At 38.0% G+C, this 12,145-nt stretch overlaps 1 protein-coding gene across 3 annotated transcripts in view; it reads left to right on the forward strand.

Moving 5' to 3' along the window:
* Positions 1-12,145, forward strand: part of Usp24 (ubiquitin specific peptidase 24) — a 150,542-nt gene that overhangs the window by 99,831 nt on the left and 38,566 nt on the right. For all 3 annotated transcript variants that reach the window (XM_005398504.2, XM_013521671.1, XM_013521672.1), the window contains 12 exons: positions 4-65; positions 986-1,177; positions 2,285-2,402; positions 4,773-4,917; positions 6,538-6,657; positions 7,226-7,351; positions 8,142-8,240; positions 9,112-9,194; positions 9,616-9,757; positions 10,099-10,218; positions 10,590-10,810; positions 11,133-11,257. In XM_005398504.2, coding sequence (XP_005398561.1) covers positions 4-65; positions 986-1,177; positions 2,285-2,402; positions 4,773-4,917; positions 6,538-6,657; positions 7,226-7,351; positions 8,142-8,240; positions 9,112-9,194; positions 9,616-9,757; positions 10,099-10,218; positions 10,590-10,810; positions 11,133-11,257 — 1,553 coding nt within the window. The remainder of the gene's footprint in view (positions 1-3; positions 66-985; positions 1,178-2,284; positions 2,403-4,772; positions 4,918-6,537; positions 6,658-7,225; positions 7,352-8,141; positions 8,241-9,111; positions 9,195-9,615; positions 9,758-10,098; positions 10,219-10,589; positions 10,811-11,132; positions 11,258-12,145) is intronic.

A 12,145-nucleotide genomic window follows, 5' to 3' on the forward strand; every position in this document is an offset into this window, starting at 1 on the left:
TAGATTATTATCTCAGTGTATGGAGTATTTTGATTTGAGGTGCCAATTATTAGATGATCTGACAAGTAAGTAAATATCTAAATTTTGCTTGGGGTACAAGAGTAGAAAAGATAGCCAGTACATATTTCTAACTCTGACTTACCTATCTCGGGTATAAATGAGATTATAATCATTGTGCGAAGTTGATTTAAAAAAAAAAAAGTAGTGTATACAACGTGCATCAGTGAAGTCTTCCTGAAGACATCAATGAAGTAGTTACGAATCAGCCATTATTATATTGAGATTTGTTTATATTTAAAATTGTCAAAGGTTCATATTTTAATTATATTAATACAAAACTATTATGAAGGGTCTTTCTAGCATAATTCTGACAGTTAAAGATTGGTCATTGAAGGACAGACAGAATATATTGAAACATGTTTATTTTTTTTAGCTTTTCTTTTCTTTTTTTTTTTTGTACCGGGAATCAAACTTAGGACCTTGTGCTTGCCAGGCAGGCACTTGTGCCACTGAGCTATATCCCCAGCCCTTAAAGCATGTTTATAATAGAAGTCATTTATTTATATGATCTTGTTAGGAATTCTTTTGTGAGAGATGAGATTTTAATCATCTGTATTTATTCTTAAATAATACAAAGGTATATTAGAATGTTCTATGTAAATTTTAATTGTTCATATTAGTGGCTAGTTTATTCTCCACTTTTTACACAGAGAATTTGCTACAACTTTTAGGAAATAAAATTAAAATCAAGATGAACAAAAATACTAATCAGAAAAAAATGTCAAAGGCAAGAAGAGAAAAACATACTTTACATGTACATGCACAGTAAAGCCTGATAATCAGAGTTTGGTTATGAGGTTCCTGAAGGCCAAAGATAAAAGGGAAACCTTATGTGATTAATTCTGCTCAGTGCCCTACTTAGGATTTTGACTCCATGAAGAGAGAAATACTTTTCTATTTGTAAATGATTCTTTTCCCTTCTTAGCTTCAGAAATGGAGCAGTTACGAATCAGCCCAGCTACCATGCTTGAAGATGAAATTACATGGCTAGATAACTTTGAGCCTAACCGCACAGCTGAGTGTGAGACGAGTGAAGCAGACAACATCCTACTGGCAGGGCACTTGCGACTCATTAAGACCCTTCTTTCCCTCTGTGGGGCAGAGAAGGAAATGCTTGGTAACTATGGCTTCCTTTTATCATGTCTCAGAGGCCTCAGTTCTCAACTGCTGCCATAGTGTAATGTATAATTGGGACAGTAAAATAGTTGCTGAAAGTTCCATGGAAAATTTACCCTTCTGAAATAAGAAATTGTCAACAATTTTAGTGGCTAGCAAACATAAGGTATATTTTACCTTTGTCAGTAAACCACATAGAGAATTTAACAGTGTTCAGAATGGTTTAATTACAAAATGTCTTTTTGTTCAGTTGTTTTTTGTGTTGTTTTGTTTTTGAGACAGGGTCTGGCTGTGTAGTTCAGGCTGACCTTGAACTCAGCAATCCTCCCACCTCAGCCTCCCTGAGTGCTAGGATTATAGGCATGCACAACCATACCTATCTTATAAAACTTCTTAATATTAAGTAAATATTATAATTAAAATAGATTTGTCTCTTTTTGCTGATATACACATTATAATATACAATCCATTGTATATCTTTTAAGGGTGATTCTAATCTGGAGAGGTGACCCCTAACTCCTACATCCCCATTGCTAGGGTACACATGAGATGTCCTAGATGCCACGTGTAATCTGTGAAAGCGTGTCCCATACTATAAATTATATCCAGAAAACAAACCAAAAATGAACTACCACTTTCATAATACAAATGAGGTTCTACAAAATCTTCTTGGCTATAGGGGATCCCTAGAAGAGAGTTGAGTCTTTGAAGTGAAGAAAAGGGCACATCATTTTTACCTAAAGAAGGTGAACTTTAAAAGTTGTATAAACCTCTGTATGCCAAGAGTAAGAGTTGATTATTCATTCAGCCCATCCTGCCTGTGGTGTTGACATCTGTATTTCCAGGGTGAAAGCTTGACTTTTCTTACTGTATCATAGGCTAATAAAGAAAAGCTCCCTCGCTTGTCCACCTTGGTACCTGTCTTCTGCCCCGGTACCCCACAGAGCATCACCTCAGAGGAATCATTCAAGAACTGAGCATTGAACTGGGTGCACTGCTGATGGGTGGGCTTTGGGTGCTTTTGGTGCTCTGGTAGGAAAGTGCAAGACAGGGTCTTTGAATTAAAACTCGTGTTCATCCTCACCCTGAATATTATGCTCTGTTCCAGGTTCATCACTCATTAAACCATTGTTAGATGACTTCCTTTTCCGAGCTTCTAGAATTATTTTAAATAGTCATTCTCCAGCTGGCAGTGCCGCCATCAGTCAACAGGACTTTCATCCAAAGTATGGAAAATGCACGTTGTGTTCAGTTTTGGTAAAAATTCTAATTCAAAACTTTAGTCCAAAAGGATTTTCTTAACTTGGCATTCGTCTGCCGCCTTGTGAGTCTTTGTATCTAAGATACGATGTACTGTGTAAACAAATGCACATGAAGATGCTTGGTAAGGCCAGCCTGACCCATAGTAAGTACAGAGCAGGTGTAGTACCATCATCATCATCAGAGCAGAAGAATAAATAATGTGACTAACTTGGTCAAAAATAATCCCAGGAGAAATGAAAGTTGTTAGAGTTGTGTCCAGGGGCTCGAATATGGCTCAGTCGTAGAGTGCCTGCACAGCTTAGCATGCATGAAGTCCCAAGTTCAGTACCCAGAATGTCCCACATCAGTGGGCTCCAAGGGAAGTTTTTAGGGTCACTTGGGAGAAAAGGATAGGTGCTGTAATACACAAACTTTGTTGTTCGACTGTGTTCTGATAACTGGAACTGCTAGTGATTTGTTACAGTTGTAATTTTAGAATCAAATTTTGGAGCAGTCTTTATGTGTAGAAATTAGATTCCTTTGTAATGTTGATCCTGTTTAAATAATATTTGTGCTTTTGGTAAGAGAAGGGGAAGCTATAACCTGCTGTCTAATTTGCTGTGAATCCAGCTTACTTAAGAACTTGAAAACCAGAGTTAATTGAATAATACTGAAAAAACTGAGGATTTAGTATTTACAGTGAAAAAAAGTTCTTATATAATTTCAGTATTTATATGGGTATGACATAATAAGCAGTCTTTACCATGTGTAAATATTTCTTTACATAGAATATTGGTAAATTTTTGGAGGGAGAGGCTTCATTAGAACTCTTGGATTGTCCTGCAATCCTCATTCCTGCCCCAATCTTGTTTTAGGTTTAGCCTAATCCATGGACATCTTTAATTAAAGCAGTAGGAATACATGAGTATTTTGATTTTCTGTAAACATTTCTAAAACTTCAATTTTAGTTTTAGAATCCTGACCTGCCCTTTAAAATAATAGTTTGATACAAAGTATGTTTTTATTTTATTTTTATTCGTTGTTTTTTGTGGGATTAGAGGTTGGACCTAGGGTCTTCACACTAAGCTGCAACCCGAACCCCTTATTTCTTTATTTTTTATTTTGAGAGGATCTAAATAAGTTGCTAAGTAGCCCAGGCTGGGCCTAAACTTGGAATCTTCCTCCCTTGGCCTCCCAGAGTGCTGGGATTGAAGGCATGTGTCAACACACCTGCCTTATTTCCTAGATGATGTACAATGCCTTGAATAGAAAAGGAAGCATTTGTTTCAGCCTTTCCCAGTGTGCTGAATGATATTCATTTATCACACTGTCTTCCATCCATTTCTGGCTGAAAGCTTAAAGCAAGAAAATAGCCTTAAAATACTTAAAATTCTTTTTAGAATTGCTGCTATCTTATATTACAGTAATAGAACAACTTCTTTAGCCTATATATGTGTGGTATCTCCCTGCTCATAGCTCACCTGTCCTTTTCAGTCCATGAGTCTAGACAAGAAGCAGAGGGCAGTGTTGGCTCCATGGCCATTGTCCTCAGTTGCCCCCACAGCCCCAGCTCCCCTTGACCCACCTCCACACTGCATATGTGACTTCACTCGGAGACAGGGTATCCTCTTTTCAGTGTGTCCTTCCTACCCTGTGCTACCCTTCTAGTAAAAGGTTGGCATAGCTTGCTGGGGAATACAATCCATGCCTGAACGCAGGCAATATAGGAAGTCTGGTTTCCTGCAGAGTGCTAGTTATCTTTTATGTTACTTGAAATAAATTGATTTGACAAGCTATGTAGTTCTGTCTTTTCAGCAAAGTAGAAAGTTGACTCATGTCCTTGAAAATTTTTGATCTTCAAGCACATAAAGTGTTTATGAGTACCTATTCTGATTTGTATAGCTTTCTTTTTCTGCCATTTACTAAAATTTCGAGAAGATAGCTGCAAAAAGTCTTTCTTCTTTCCTATTTTGATTGGAAAGTATCATTTCCCCTGTTGTATTTCTTACAAAGTTTTTAAACTCTTTCTCCTCATTCTTGATTCATTCTTTAGATAAGATCATTATGGAGTCATAAGTGAAAGAAGTTTACTACTTGCTTTTCAAGCCAAGGATACTTAAGTATAAACTATACTTATCCCTCCTTGTATTCATGGCCTCTAGATTATTTACTTTCTGGCTTAGAGTTGACCTAACTATGTTTGAGGAATTGCAGCTCTTGTATTTTCATTTCAAATGTTGATTTAGTTTAATTAGAAGGTTTTTAAAATTTTATTTTAAAGTGAAAAAAATTTAATTAGAACTTTGAGCAGATTATATTCATTGTTGAAATTGACTCATGCCTTTTGTTTTTAGATGTAGTACAGTGAATAGCCGGCTGGCAGCTTATGAAGTCCTTGTGATGTTGGCTGATAGCTCACCTTCAAATCTTCAGATTATTACGAAAGAACTACTTTCTATGCATCATCAGCCTGACCCTGCTCTTACCAAGGAGTTTGATGTAAGTTTTCTAGGCCGTGATGTGCTTGCATTATCTTAACAACAAAGTTATATTGTTCTGCTTACTGTGTGCACGTGTTAAATCAACTATAAGCTCTATTCTCACACTGATACACTCTGGTATATTATGATATGTTACCCTTTTAAAAGGAGAGATATTTTCATATTGGTCAATAGTTACTCTCACTGGAAAGTACCATAAAAACCTTTTTTTTAAAATATCATTATGCTGGCATAGAGCCAGGCTCTGTCAGCACATTTCATGTTCCCTTGAATTCAGCAAAAGATTATAGAGTTTACCATATGCTCAGAAGTGTATTGGGCTTTTGGAGCTCAAAAGTGAAAAGATGATCCCAGTCCTTAAGAAGGTGAGAGTATCTGTAGTGGAAAAGACAGACCATTAGCAGATCATGTCAATATGATGTGATACAGTATAAGACAAAGGCATGTCCTATTTGCAGCAGTACTACCAGAGGGGCACTTCTCCACTGGGAATGGTATCTTACAAAGCTTCTTAGAGAAGTTGAAACTTGAAATAGAGATTGAAGACTATTGAGCCTATTGAAGCAGAGTGGGAAGGTCATTCCATTCCAGCAGTGAGAAGAATACGAGCGAAGCTATAGAGTCATGGCACATGGTAGCATATCTCCCTGTTTCCTGTTGCCTGTCTTTTATTTTCCTCTTTTAATTTATTTATACCGAAGGTTTCACATATAAAAGAAACTATGTACCATTTAAGCTTGTCTGATTCCTTTAACATTACAGGACCTACAGGTTTTTGCTGGCTAGTTATTACCTGGGTACAGATACGGTGCTTGACGTGCACAGGTGACATGATTATTATTATCTGGCGTGAGACCTGAGCTCCTGTTGTAATTGCATTTCAGCATCTCATTACAATGCCCTTTGCCACTTGGAGAGGTGCCACATTGAACTTAGCCAAGATGCCTTTTCTGGATTTTTTTCTTATCCAGAAAAGCATTGTAATCAGGTCTGCAGTATTTCAGAACGTTTATAAGTGAAGTGTAAGTGCTTACCTGTTTGTTTGTTAGCTTATTAGAAGAAATTTAATAGAGGAATATTACCTTCCCTAAAGGAAGAAAATAAATTGAACCTTCCTTGACCATACAACTGTACTGCAGGATTCCTCATGGCAAACTCTTCATGTTACTGTTTGGTTTTTTTTCCCCAGAATGCTACCTCAGTTATTAATATAGTCTGTTTGCTTGATCAGTGTCTTGCCCTTTTATCCTATAAGCTCCTTGAGATCACGAACCGTGCACACTTGTGTTCTTGTACATTCCTGACACAGTGCCCAGAGTAAGTAGTCCCTTGATCAGTACGTGTTGAATGATAGGTGACTAGGTACAAGACTACATGAGTGAATGAATAAACACACACCTGCCATGTGCCAAATGTGTTCAGAACAAAAAGACACGTTGAGACTAGTAGTCCTGTCTCATTGTGTTAGAGCTGCAGACAGGTACATAGTGACCACATTTCATAACTCATTGGATGATTAAATCTGTATCTTTTTCCTCATAGATATCCTGAGTAACTGTATTAGAAATGTTCCTACGGCTGAGATATTAATTCTTTTCCCTACTTTTCTCTTTTCCAGTACCTTCCCCCAGTGGATAGCAGGTCCAGTTCAGGGTTTGTGGGGCTGAGGAACGGCGGTGCAACTTGTTACATGAACGCCGTCTTCCAGCAGCTGTATATGCAGCCTGGGCTCCCTGAGGTGATTGCCTTCCTCAGTCTTGTTTGGCATGAGATACAATGTGTGCTTTGCCTAAAAATCATTACATACTGACTTATTACTTCTTGGGTTTGGAAAAAGTAGATATAAGTGGGGATTGAATGTTGTTCATAGTCACACATTTTTATAAATTTGATGTTTTAATGTCTTGACCTAATGTGATTTTTTTTTTTAACTCCATGGGAATTCTCATTCTATTCCATAAAATTACTGTACTAACACTTTTAGTATTTAGAAATATATAGGCTGTGTCATCAGTGCCCTGTAACAGCTTATGGTATGGCAGGCACTATTTTAATAGTATGCCATGTGTATTGTACTTATTTCTTACAGAGATCTAGATTACTAGTCCCAGTTTTTCCTAATCACACAAAGAGATGATTCATTATAATACCAGCTATAAAATATTCAAGCTAAATACATACAGAACTGTGATTGTATCCAACCATACATAGCTTTTTAGATAGTGTGGCTGTCCTGTGTACATATGTCAGGGTTTCCTGTGACGCAGTTAAATATTTCTAATTTGATGCCTTTCTTTTCTTTTTAGTCACTACTGTCAGTGGATGATGACACAGACAATCCTGATGATAGTGTATTTTACCAAGTGCAATCTCTCTTTGGGCATTTGATGGAAAGCAAGCTGCAGTATTATGTACCTGAGAATTTTTGGAAGGTATTTCTCCCAGTAATTATTGTTATTAGATATTTGGAGTTTGGGTACATTTTCCCCCAACTGATAATTTTTTTTTACCTTTGCGAACTCTTGGTTAGTCCCATTGCTAAGAACTTATTAAAAATGAGGTATACAGTTGCTCAAATTGGCACCTAGATTCAAATGATTAGAATGTTGAGTAGTCAGTTTATAATTCCTAGGGATTTGCTAATCTTCATTATTTCGAGTCTTTCTCATGCTGTTTTAGGTCTTTGAAATATTTGTTCAAATCGTTCCTCTGAATGTGGGCCCTTTTCACTATTGCTTTTTTTCGGGGGGGTACCGGGGAGACAGGATCTCACTATGCAGTTCAGGCTGGTCTTGAGCTCACTTTGTAGCCCAGGCTAGCCAACTTGCAATGATCCTCCTGCCTCAACCTCCCAAGTGCTGAGATTACAGGCGTGCCCCACCACACCCAGCTCACTATTGCTTTTAAGTAGAGAGCACCGCTTTTGAACATTGCTTTGCTTGAGCGCAATAATGGAGGGTTAGTTTATCAGAGACGAGCCTCTGCTCTGCGGCTTTAGGTCTAACCCTGTACCCACCCCTGGTGCAGAGATTCACCATGATTCCAGGGGCCAGAGGAAAGCACAGATGGCTAAATTTAAGCTTGTCTCATTCTAGTAAAAACTACATCCTAGTAGTGAATTTGGTTTTTAGAAACATTTCAGTGCTTTTTCACATTCCTTTTCTTTGATACTCAGAAATTATTGCTTTCTTTTTAAAAATATATTTAATTTTTTCTGCATAGATTTTCAAGATGTGGAACAAAGAACTCTATGTGAGAGAACAGCAGGATGCATATGAATTCTTTACTAGTCTCATTGATCAGATGGATGAGTATCTCAAGGTAACAAGTCTTACCTTCCTCTTAATTCCCCCAGACTCTAATTATAGTGTGAGAACAATGCCTGGGAATTTGCAGTTAGTATGAAACTGGCAAGTTAAAAATTTATAATCTTCCATATCACAGCTGTAGTTTAAATATCAGAACATACAGATCACTGGAATTACCCATTTCTTAATTTATCTAACACATGATAAAGCATGTAATTCTTAATCTCTACTCCATAGTAACAACCATTTATACTTGCATATTCTCACTGTGTACTCCTTGCTGCACCACTGCTGTACCACCTGGGCAGGTCTGGCTTCAGAGGAATGCTGCAGCCCCAGGGAACTGATGGCCCTGGCAGACAGAGAATCTCTGGCAAAGTGGAGAGAGGGACCAGATGAAAAATTTATTTATAGTGAAATTTAAACCAAAAACTTCCTACTTCTCCCCAGTGAAACGTCACAGACTCCTTCAGCGGTTTGACTTCTAAGATTGCCTGTGGTAGTGATCACTGCCAGCGCTAGCTTGTCATCAGTAGGCACGATTTATCCATTTCTTTTCTTTGAAATAGTTTACAAATTTATAGCACTCTGTCCACAAGAATAAAGGAAAGATTATAGAGTTACTTCTAAGTTGGTACTTTCGGCACAGGAAGGAGCATTTGGGAGAATGTTGTCCTTGTCAGTTGCTCTGAATGACCCAGCTTTCCTCTTCTGACTGCACTGCTCAGACACTGGTCTAATGGTGGGTTACTAGCCTTCCATTCATTCCACAGTGGCCCCTTTTATTTAGGTGGTTAAATGGAAATCTGTGTTTTATCTTGGGTATGAAATAACCTATAAGTTTTAGGAGCATTGATTCAAATTTTAACTTTTTATTCCAACAGAAAATGGGGAGAGATCAAATTTTTAAGAATACTTTTCAGGGCATCTATTCTGATCAGAAGATCTGTAAAGACTGTCCTCACAGGTTAGTGAAGTTACGAGAGATGATTGTAGGGGGCTGAGTGATTAGCACAGTGGTCAGTCATTTGTCAGGCTTGCACAGGGCCCTGGATTTGTTACTTGGCACTGGGGAGACAAAAAAGATCATTATTTTTAAATGTTATACTTAAGTGTTATGAATTTTGCATTTGTTGCTCTGTCTCTCAATGGATTTATAAATGTTTAATGAATTAAATTTAATGTCTGGTTTCTATTTCCAAAATTTTTTTGTGGCCTTAAGAAAATATTTGCAATTTCAAATTATCACAACTTGGTATTTTTATTTGGAAGTATACTTTTAAAAGGATGAGGTATGCATTGACCTCACTGATTGTGTATGTATTTCTCATGTATCATAGTAGTTTCAAGAATTTACATTCATGGGTTTTCTCTTATTTCCTAATCAGATATGAGCGTGAGGAAGCTTTCATGGCGCTTAATCTAGGAGTTACTTCTTGTCAGAGTCTGGAAATTTCTTTGGACCAGTTTGTTAGAGGAGAAGTTCTAGAAGGAAGTAATGCATACTACTGTGAAAAGTGTAAAGAAAAGGTATTACATCTGCCTTTTTAAAAAATAAGATTACCCAGGGGTGATGGTGCACGCCTGTAATCCCGGCACTCAGAGGCTGCGGCAGGAGAATTGCTGTGAGTTCAAAGCCAACCTGAACTACGTAGCGAGATCGTGTCTCAAAAAAAAACAAAAGAGAGAGAAAAACAGGATTAATTTGTTATTCTTGTACTATGTCTTTGTTTTTATGTAAAATCAATATTAAGGTTCTGTTGCCTTAGATGGGGCCATTACTTGTTTTATGTGGGTGGAAAAGGTCTTTTAGCTAATTATTTGCTGTTTTGTTTTCTCCATCAATATAACTGTTTTTTGCTTTTCTTTAGAGAATAACAGTGAAAAGGACCTGTATTAAGTCTTTACCAAGTGTCTTGGTCATTCACCTGATGAGATTTGGATTTGACTGGGAGAGTGGACGCTCCATTAAATATGATGAACAAATAAGGGTAACTTTTTCCCTTCCTAAAATTTCTCCCATCAGGCCCTCACTGCCTTTTCCCTTTCTTCTGTTTTCACACTGTCTGCCCCAGGAACAGCATCCATGGGAGCTCACAGCCATTGTCTTGAGCAGCTAGTAGTCCTGGCGGAGAGCATCTCCTTTGGGAAGCCACCCTAGTGTGGCTGGGAAGTGCGTGCTTTCTGTAACATGCAGAGTAGTGCCTGCGTGTACTTGGTACACTCGGCCTGTCTGAGACGTTACACTTGAATCAGAGTGGCGGTCATCAAACTAAGAAAACAGCCTTTAAAGTGTCTGACTGGGTTGGGTATGCAGTGTATGTTCCTAATTGACACTACAATGGTTCTTTTCCTTTCACAGTTTCCCTGGATGCTAAACATGGAGCCCTACACAGTTTCAGGAATGGCTCGCCAAGATTCATCTTCTGAAGTTGGTGAAAACAGTCGAAGTATGGATCAGGGAGGTGGAGGATCCCCACGGAAGAAAGTTGCCCTCACAGAAAACTATGAACTTGTCGGTGTCATTGTACACAGTGGGCAGGCACACGCAGGCCACTACTATTCTTTCATTAAGGACAGGCGGTAAGGGTTTCTTCACGCAGCCCTCGCTGCCTCTCCGCCCTCCCCAGAGTCCCCTGCTTTCTCTGCCCCACTTTACTATCTCCACTCACGCAGGGGTGCTTTAGTCTTCAGTCTTACTTCATTTTCACTTTTTAAAGCTTTCTGGATCTGTTTTTAGCTCTTCAATTTGAAAACTTGTTTTAGAAACTAAAACCGCTATTGCTGCATTTTTTGAGATATTTTCAAATGCTAATCACTTGCTTTGGACGTAGATGATACATAGAGATAAGCGTGTGGGGGGTGCCTGGTTTTTACCTTACCATGTCTGCTCTCTGGGCCCTAGGGGGTGTGGAAAAGGAAAGTGGTATAAATTTAATGACACAGTTATTGAGGAATTTGACCTAAATGATGAGACCCTGGAGTACGAATGCTTTGGAGGAGAATATAGACCAAAAGTTTATGATCAAAGTAAGTATTTACGATTGGATATTTTCCACTAATTTTTAATATCCGGTTTCCTATCAGGTTGGAAGCACCATTCTTTATATAAAAATACATTTTATTCCTTCTACAATATAGCAGTTCTGTCTACAGAGCCATGGACTCATGGACAGCCGGAATGAAAATGTTCCGGCTGCAGGGGACTGGAGGAGGAGGGCAGGGAGCGACGCCCTAGTCTGTGTAGCTAACCCACTCTAACAAAACAATTAATTTTAAACCCTGTTTCAAAAGAATTCATTTACAAGTTGAAAAAGAAAAATCTTTAAGCTACTTCTAAAAAATGTTTTCACATAGTGGGATTTGGAGTAAGTTAAGAGGATAAGATAATATAAAAAAAAAATCCAATAAATAAGAATTTTACCCCTAAAAATAGTTTCAGAAGAAGTAGTTGCCCACTATAGTTTTCAGATTTCCTTTTTACTTATATAGAAATAGATTGGTTATAAAAGACATTTCTAGCAACTGTGCTTTTAAAACCATATTTATTAAGCAGTGTAGTAAAGCAGTCTTTCCTCCGTAACCCGCCCTGGGGAGGGAAAGGGCATGAGGACATTACAAAGCCCAGGCAGAATTTATTTTTTGGGAAAAACATTTTTCAGAGACCTCTGCATTTCTGAAGCCTGCTGAGAAAATCTTTGAGGGGTAGTTCTAAAGTTCTACTTGTATTAGGTCTGCTGTGTTAGACTTTGCTGCCATTCCATGTGGTCATACATAGCACCTAATAGACACCTTAAGGGCTGGGTTTCGCAGCACTACCAAAACTGGCTTTAATGTTGCTGTCTTTGCAGAAATGATTAAGTAAGGGCAATTGTGATCCCATCCTATTTCACAGAACATTTTTTTTTTTTTTTTTTT

Source organism: Chinchilla lanigera, unplaced genomic scaffold (assembly GCF_000276665.1).
Source record: "Chinchilla lanigera isolate Chin_1 unplaced genomic scaffold, ChiLan1.0 scaffold00063, whole genome shotgun sequence".
Lineage (NCBI taxonomy): Eukaryota > Metazoa > Chordata > Mammalia > Rodentia > Chinchillidae > Chinchilla > Chinchilla lanigera.